We start from the raw sequence: 9053 nt of genomic DNA, 5'->3' as shown, positions 1-9053 counted from the left end.
CAAGCGGCAGCAAGGAGAGAGGGAAGCCTCCCCCGCCACGGCCTCTCCCCGCCGCGGGAGCATGGCCGGGGGCTGCCTCCCCCCCGTGCTGAACACCTGCGCCTCGACAAGAGCCCGTCCTTTGTACGGACTGCAAAGCGTTGTCAGCAATCACTGTTATTCTTACACAGACAGATCATCTATCCATCTTCTTTGAGCATAGTCTAAATACATAAAATCTAATACAATTGGGCTTAAGTTACATGCAGGTGCACAGTTGCAGCAGGGTTATCATCAGCTTCCTGCGAACCTGTTTTATCTTCATGCTCTGAGGCAACTAACTGGCAGTCTATTGCATATCCGTAATTTCCCAGAGAAGCATGTCTGTGGTCAGGGGACGTGTGACCAGGCTTGCAAAAACTTGGACCAAATTCAATCCTATAATATAAATATTCCTGTTACTACGTTCATAGTAGTATCTTCAGACTAATACAGAAACCTGATATAAAATACATAGTGGTAGAGCAGGAGTGCATCGAGAACAAAAATGTTTCTGTTTATTTAGAAAGCATTAAGATTTTAATTGAAAAATCACTGAAGTTTTGATAGCATCCCCTTGTTTTGATACGTGGATACATCACTCGATACAAGTGACACTATGCAACTCTGCATTCCTGGATCCCATTTCTTCAGGTCGTTTTGTTTTAAATAACTTGGGTAGCAAAAATATTGCTCAGTGATTCACCTGGATTTTCAGTCAAATTAATTACAGGGTACTCTTTCCCCCTAGGAGAAAGCCCAAGTTATAAAATGCCACAACTGCTGCTGTCAAGCATAGTAATTATATGCTAAACTAGGCTAAATCGAAACTGGCATAAAATAGGATATTTAAAGTGGATCCTATCATTTACTGTGGTGTAATTAATTTACAATATTTTAATAATGAAAACTGCATTTTAGGCAATTGTTTGGCTGGACTAATGCTACCGGGGAGAATTCTTTGTCAGCAGGTATCCATTTCAGCTCCACGGAAATGTACGGCTATGGGTTTTCTCCCTAAAATGTAAAGATATTTTTGAAGCCATTCCCCATTCTTGTATACGTACAGAACACTCAAGTAAACAAAGTCTTTGTATTAAATATGAATGCAGCTGTTGTTTCCCACCCCTTTCTGCACAAGTGCTTTCCAAGAAGCTCTTGCATTTGCTGCTATGCAATGCAGCTCTTCCTGATACCAGCCAGCCCAGCTGCAGCTTTCCCCGAAGTGAAAGCAGCAGGGCTGTAGAAGTATTTCCAAATTTTCCGGTGCTGTGCCAAGCGAGTTACAAGGATGGCTGCAGAAAAGCATTGCATACCTATTCTCTTAATTTCACTTACTCTGTTTTAAGAACTTTCCTACACTTTATTCAATAGGCATTTGTGTCAAACCAAAGCATATAGATGCAACTAAATTTGTAAAAATGTGGATAGTGGGGCAAATTTTTACATTACAGAAGGAAAATTCCTGCATTTTCCCGTATGTACCAAGCTAGGTACCAAGCAAAACAGATACCTGGGACAGAAACAGACAAGAAATCCATAGATATTTACTGGCATAGTAAATAATTAGTGTCTACATTTGATGTTGGCCTTGCAGAAACCTTTTAAATACATGTTTGTATAACTACCTGCAAACTTTATTTTCAATAAAATACGTGAATCTGTAGATACCCTAATCCTTTTTGCTTCCCAATTCACTGCCTCTATTCCCCACTTATCAAATGCCTGATTGCTAGAAGATTACATGCTACTCAGAGCAGTAGCTGCGCTAACCTTTGTCTTGAGCTCTGAAACATCAGCTCCAATAAAAAAAAGACACACACACACAAATCATTTAAATCATATACGAGAGAAGTGTGCGGTACTAAGGCTCTCCAACTTCTTGTAGAAACCAGAAGCTCTCCTATGCAATACTGTTTGGTCTGTTGTGTTTTTAAAAGAAGAGGAAAGGGAAAAATAAACTTTTATAAGCCAGAAGCTAAAAGTCTTGAAAACATACAAATTGACAGTCAGTTATTATATACATTTATAAATAAAAAATGCAATACTGTTAATTCCTGTCTCTAATTGCAGAGATTGAACATGATGGCAGCAGCAGCAGTTCTGAGGTGATAATGAGGTTTGATATAAATGACTTTCTGGCTTGTTAGGACAGAGGGATGACCTTGTGTATCCTCCACTAAAAACCTCACAAAACGAGGGGAGCTGACACTGTCATATACCAGGAACAATGAGAAGCCTCGTGAGGCACCCTTGTATGCACTTTTATATGCTTATTCTTAAAAAATGAGGGGAGGGAGGCTCAAATTCTACAGATATTATTTATGGAAGGACATTAGACAGTACTTAATTAAACATATTTCTTAACAAGATGCTCTCACATTTTAAAATGGCATGGATTCAAGAATGGAGACAGGTTCTGTGATGTTAGTTTAAGAATCTTGTTTATGAGTAAAGAGAAAGCAAACCTTATATAGATAAGTAAAGACAAGACTTTTTTGTTAGTATAATGAAAAAGTATAATGCAGGAATTATCATTATAATAGATCTAATTATTACACAAAGAGAATGAATAATAATGCAGTTAAAACACTTATTTACAGAAAAAGCCATAATAATAGCAATATTGTGGTTAAAATTGTTACATCTGAATTTATATAGTGCCATTTATGTATGTTAGATACATTTTCTTTAATTTCTTTGTTACCCCTAAAATCAGCTGTGTCAGCAATTTCTCTGTATCTAATTTGTTTCACTTTCATTTATCTTTGCACAGTACAACTGCAGTTTTACATAGCAGCAACAAGCAGTTGTTCTAGGTTGGGATGAGAGATTTAGGACTCTAACACAATGACATAGCATGGAGAAATATAGGCCTGGTGCAATAGCAGAGACCTTGCGATGTGGAGACGTGGGACGGGGCATAGAGGAGTGCAGGCACAGGGCAGTAAGACGTGTGAATGTTATGCAGATGGCACAATACCAATAAAGCAGAAGCCTAAAGCCTGGTGCAAACTTGTGCAAAGATGCATCAGCAGAGGCAGGAGGGGGAACGACCCTTCCCTAGCCTATGCATGTGTCCTGGTTTTGGCTAGAATGGAGTTTATTTTCACCAGAAGCCAGGATGGGTGACCCAAACTGGCCAAGGGGGTATTCCATACCATACAACATCATGCTCAGCACAAAAGGGAGCTGGTTGGGGAGGGGCGGCGTGGCTCTGGGATGGTCTGACTGTCATCGCATGAGAAATTGCATTGCGTCTCACCCCTTTTGTTTATTTTAAGTACTGTTGTTATTTCCCTCTCCTTTTGCTGTTCCAGGAAACCATCCTTATCCCAGCCCACGAGTTTTACCTTTTTCTCTGATTCTCCTCCCCATCCTGCCAGGGGGCAGCGAGCAAGTGACCACCTGGGGCTCAGCTACAGCTAAACCATGATGGCATGATGACCAGGTCAGCCTATACTAGCCTGAAATATTCTCCTTATCATAGATGCCTCTGGATTTGAACAAAGTAAACGGCAGGAGCTGTTAGGAGCTGTTGCCACATTCTCCACAACACAATGTCATGCATGGCACAGAGCCAGGCTGAAAAAAAAAAACAGCTCAGTGACTCATAAGTTTCTATTACCCTGCTGGCGGTTGTTTCAGCTTCTTCTGCAGATTCAGGCGTAAGCTGAACTTTCAGTTTCTGGTTCCCGTTAAACTCCTCACAGATCACATGAGGGCTGGAACGCTTAAAAGGGAAGTTGTTACAACAGTGAGCAGCACTCACTTGGCTGTGAAGCTACCGTAAGACAAGTGAGCAGAGAAGGAAAACCATGAGGTAAGTGAGCAACCCAGCCTCTGAAAGATGCTTTTTTGCCATGCCATGGGAAAATAACGCTTATTATTTACATAAATGCAAGCAGTGAGGGACTTTGGGGATCCAAACAGCAGAAAATATTTTACAGAATATTTACCGGAAGGATCAAAATAAAATAAGGATGCTATTGAATATTGTAATATTATTGCTTCTCCAACAAGGGCCAGTCTCCGTGAACGGAACTGACAGTCAGAAAAACTGTCTGCATGCAGTTCAGGGATGAAATCCAGGCTGCAGCTGTAGCTGGTGCCCAGCCAAATGGACGACTGGCACCGATGCATTTGAGAATTTACTTTCTGATCTTTGCTACTACAAGGACCGGCAAACAGGGCAGTGCAGGTTCTGGGCTGCAGCTTAGAGCTTAAGGGGGGGTAACAGACATGCAGAGAGAGGCACGCGCGCGCACTCAGATAGGGCAAAGCCAAGATGTTTATGGCAACTTTGGAAACTGCATTTACCAGTTACGTGTTGAACTAAGCTAAACCGTATTTAATCTGCATCGCAAACCTCTTTTTGTGACATTCATTAATATTCATTTTCCATGCATGTCTTTTCATTAATTACTCTTCACTGTTGTTTTCAGCCATGGACATTGTCATGGCTGTCAGCTGAGGCAATGAAAAAACCAACACACATTTCATTTTGAATTGAATGGAACTACCTAAGTGCTTCAAGGTATTCCTGGTGATTTGGGAGCCAATCTCTGCTCTGTGGTGTTTATCTGTAGCCAAAGTTTTCTGCCGAGATAGTGACAATAACAGAAACTTACTTTCACTTCCCCTTCATACCAGAGGAACTGTAGTTACCTCACGCAGAGCTTTCAAAACAGGAACTACTGTAACTACCAATCAAAAACATCGGTTAGGCAGAGATTATCTGAGAAAGGCAAAGTCATCTGTCAGACAAATTTATGCATTAACAGCATTTCTGAATACTGTTTTTTCCTGACCTTCCTCCAGTACTTCCGTGTTAGGTGGTTGGGGGGGAAACATGCATTCAGTGTCACTTTCCCCAGTGTCCTTCCCACTGTCCCAGAACCTTTCTCTATATTTGGGGAAAGTTTTTTATTTGATTACCTCTTTTGGATAGGCTTCAGCAATTGTTCCCAGCAGAGGAAATATGTTCCTGAGGCCCAGAGGTGTGCCAGCTTTACCATAAAGACTAGCCCTCCTCTTTGCCATCCAGACCACCAGCTCTATTGCTATGTAAGAGGTGCCCTCATACACTGGCAAGGAGAATTACTAAAATAACTATTCGGCTCTTTAGACCTATGGCTTCCTATAGCTTTGGCTTGTTTGAAGTATTGTTGACTAGTGGCACCAGCTGAGGTATTGCCCGCTTTTGAAGTACGTCATGCCTGGTTTAAAAACAAGAGTAGCAAAAAGCAAATGGAGTATAAGTAAGTTTTTCTTTGATTTCTTTTAGTACCATTTCCAAGAATTCCTTGGAGAGCTCCCTGCGGCAACTAGAATGCCATTTTAAATGGGATTTGCAGAAGCAGGATGTGGATCTCGATGACCTAGAGGAAACAATAGGTGATCAGATTGAGTTTTTAATGAAAGCCAACATCACAAATTACAATCTACTATCATATGTATGCCACCTAAAGAATATGAATGAGGAAGCCCTAAGGAATCTCCAAAAAGCTGAAGAAGAAATTAAAATAAATCATCCACATGAAATTGCCAGGAGAAGTCTTGTTACCTGGGGAAATTATGCCTGGATCTATTACTACATGGAGAGATACGAAGAAGCTCAGACCTATGTGAGCAAAGTGGAAAACAGCTGCAAAAAGCTTTCAAGTACTGCTCAATGGAAGATTCAGCTTCCAGAGATCTATGCTGAGCAAGGATGGGCATTATTAAAGTTTGGGGGAAAATACTACAAAAGAGCAAAGAATTGCTTTGAAAATGCTCTGAAGAGTGAACCCAATAACCCAGAATTTAATGCTGGTTATGCGATAGCAATGTATCGTCTAGAAGATTTTTCTCACAGGCAATACGAAGACATAAGCCAGTCCCTCAAGCCCCTGAAGCGTGCAGTGGAACTGAATCCAAAAGATACTTTCATTATGGCATTACTTGCATTAAAATTACAGGACTTCAATAAAGTTAATGAAGGGGAGAGGTACATTGAAGAAGCAATGCAGAAAACCCCTGATCTTCCTTATTTACTGCGATATGCTGCTAAATTTTACAGAAGGAAAGGAGAAGTGGACAAGGCACTGGAGATTTTGAAAAAGGCCCTAGCAGTGACACCAAAATCTGCCTTTTTGCATCACCAGCTAGGACTCTGTTACAGAGCAAAGCTGTTCCAATTGAAAAGGACTACAAGATATCCACCTCAAGACCAAGTGGAGGAACTCATCCAACTTTCCATTTTTCATTTTGAAACAGCGACTGAGCAAAAGACAAAGTTTTTTTCTGCCCACATTGACTTAGCAAAAATGTATGCACAAGCGAAGAGGTATGAAGAAGCAGAAGAGAGATTTCAGAAAGCATTTCAGATAAATATTCTATCCTATCATGATAAACAAGAATTCTTCTACCATTATGGCAATTTTCAGTGTAATCATATGAAATCAGAATCTGAAGCTATTAGGTATTACACAGAAGGGCTGAAAATTGAGGAGGATTCTTATGCAAGAAATAAGTGCATAGAAGCTCTGAAGAAATTGTTGGAACGGAGAATTCAGGGAGGTTTAGGAGATGCAGCAGATTTTGGTACACTTGGACTCATTCACAGTCTAAGTGGTGAGAAACATGAAGCAATTGAGTGCTACGAGACAGCCATTGCATTGTCTCCCGACAATGAGAATTATCTGAGTGCATTATGTGAGCTAAGACTTTCCATCTCAAGCTAAAGCTCCCAAAAATCCTTCACATCAAAACAAAACCCAAACCCAAGGACATTTCAATAGACTGTCTAAACTTTATTCTTTTTTTTTTTTTTTTTTTAAGGTTGAAGTTATAACCAGATGAAACATTTGTTTGTTCATTCACCAGAAAGCATGCTTGGAAAGACTAAATAATAGCTGAGCTATCTTAGTCTTCAACGCTAACGTTGGTATAAAGGTTGTGTTTAAGTGACGATCTGTAAAACACAGAACTTCTAAGCTGGAAATCAGATCTTAACTTCTACTGAGAAAAAGATAAGGGAATCCTATTGTAGTATTTTACCTAACCACTTGAAAGGCATGTTTGTACACAAATGGAATTTCTGATGCTTTTTCAAATATTTTAAAAATGTCTTTTTTAGTGTTTAGAGAAACTTTTGTTGAAGACTTGTTCAGTTTACTAACTTCTATGTTGTTTGTGAAAAACAACCACTGTTTGGCTACTTCACTGGAAAGCTTACAAAATGTGTGTCTGTTGTGAACTATTAAAGAGCATTACATCCATCAACTGTTGCTTCTGGTACCTTTGCTGATGAATCCTCTTGTTAGTAGATGAAAGAAAGGGAAATGGCCATTTGAAAGAGTAATAGGGATAAAGTTTTGGCAGGATATGAAAGGGTTGGGAGATGGCCTCATTATTTTCCCAAACTCTCAGCAAATCTGGCTTCAGAGGTGTTGCACCAAAGAACTAAACTGTGCACAAAACAACATTCATCTAGTTTACCCGAAACTGCACTCTCAGGAACCGCTACAGCAAACACCTGGAGAGAAAGAAAAGGCAGTCTTTGAGATGCCAGAGATGGCTATCTGTGGCCATGCTTGCGAAACAAGCCAGGGATAGAAAGCACACACAAGATGCTCTAGCTGCATGCAGCGCAGCTAGAGCAAAGAGTTGCATGAGCACTGGAGAACAGGGCAGCAGAACACAAAGGGCTGGTGGGAGAAGGGGTGGGTGCCCACAGCGTCTACGTGAAAGGAAGAAAGGTCTGAAAGGACAGAGAGAAAGGGTGGTGGAGGTGATTGTCTTCAGATATCCAACTAAAAGTCAGTATTCTTTACAACAGACTGACCTAATTCCACAGTATCATACCTTGGTATAATCATAGAATCATTTTGGTTGGAAAAGATCATCAAGTCCGTGATAGTCTATAATAGATCATAGTGCTCAGGAAAAACTAATGCTGTACTTCCAAAACACTTCTGAGCCCTAGCTAGTAGCACAGAATGAAGCAAACTGGTGACAGAGCCCATCAAGAAGGATGCACACTTTTGTTTCCAGGCATCCTGGAGCATTCCTGCCCCAAAAACAGCAGTCCCATGTACAGACAGGATGGCAGGCCTGAAGGAGTGTAAAATAATAATGAAACATCAAGAAACCTCTCCCCTCCCAGCAATTCCTCAAAAAAATCTTTCTTAATACAAGCAACAGCAATCAGGAGCTTAACAGGGTACATCATACAACCACACCTTCTTCCTAAGAAAGGGCTGGGGCAAAATCCATCCTTATTTTCCAGCCACTCGCCAGCTTTTCTCTTACAAACAAAGGTGGCTCTACCCACTATGGAAAGAGTGGGGAGGGAGGAGAATAGGAAGGGCTGCGAGCAGGACTGACACACCACTCCTGAAAGGAACAACAGTAGGCTTGAAGTCAGGAAGCCATGGTGACACATCCGTGCCACCCTCCACACCCTGCCACCAGGGCCTCTCCTGCCTCTCTCGTGGAAAATGGACCTTACAGAAATAAGGAGCAGCAGTAAAGGATTTTGAGAAAAAATGTGAGCCTGAACTTTTACGAAGAGTCAGAGCAGCTCAATCTTCACCACAGCAAAGAAATTCACTGTGAGGCGTAGTGATGCAAGACATTTATTCACCGTGCTTTACCTTCTTCGGGCTGTGGAGGATTGCACCGGACCGCAGTACTACCCGGGGATGCTGTGTGCAAACACTGCCTTCCAGTTCTTGCCTAGTCTTGTGAACGAGGAGAAACGTTATCTCCCACAGGGTGGTGCTGCTGCATTGCCTGGCGTGGCGGCGCAGGGAAGAGGCTGAGCCTGAGCAAAACAAAACGCGCGTTTTGCAGCATCTAACGGACAAAACCAGAAACGCACAGAAGCTGAACCCCTCTCAATTTGCTCCCAAGTATGAACACATCACTGGGGCCTATGCTAACGGTGCAGTGGAAAAAAGAAGTGAAGATGACCCTTCAGGAAGTATTCATTTATGAATCAAAAGCACCTTCTAAATGATACAGAAAACTACTGGAATACACCGGAATAG

General features: G+C 41.4%; 1 protein-coding gene across 2 annotated transcripts; it reads left to right on the top strand.

Annotated features, from left to right (window-relative positions):
* The first annotated feature begins 3631 nt into the window (after positions 1 to 3631).
* LOC129208532 (interferon-induced protein with tetratricopeptide repeats 5-like) lies at positions 3632 to 7284 on the top strand. 2 transcript variants are annotated; one of them, XM_054831383.1, is made up of 2 exons: positions 3632 to 3841; positions 5306 to 7284. In XM_054831383.1, the coding sequence occupies exons 1-2, from the start codon at positions 3837 to 3839 to the stop codon at positions 6741 to 6743; spliced, it is 1443 nt and encodes a 480-aa protein (XP_054687358.1). In that variant the 5' UTR covers positions 3632 to 3836; the 3' UTR covers positions 6744 to 7284. The 2 variants fall into 2 exon arrangements, with proteins under 2 accessions (XP_054687358.1, XP_054687359.1); XM_054831384.1 differs by lacking the exon at positions 3632 to 3841 and adding an exon at positions 3987 to 4502 and having other exon boundaries at positions 5304 to 7284.
* Positions 7285 to 9053: the final 1769 nt, after the last annotated feature.

The sequence above is a fragment of the Grus americana genome, chromosome 7 (assembly GCF_028858705.1).
Source record: "Grus americana isolate bGruAme1 chromosome 7, bGruAme1.mat, whole genome shotgun sequence".
NCBI lineage: Eukaryota > Metazoa > Chordata > Aves > Gruiformes > Gruidae > Grus > Grus americana.
The sequence above is the reverse complement of the archived record's forward strand: the minus strand, read 5'-3'. Positions and strand labels throughout refer to the sequence as shown.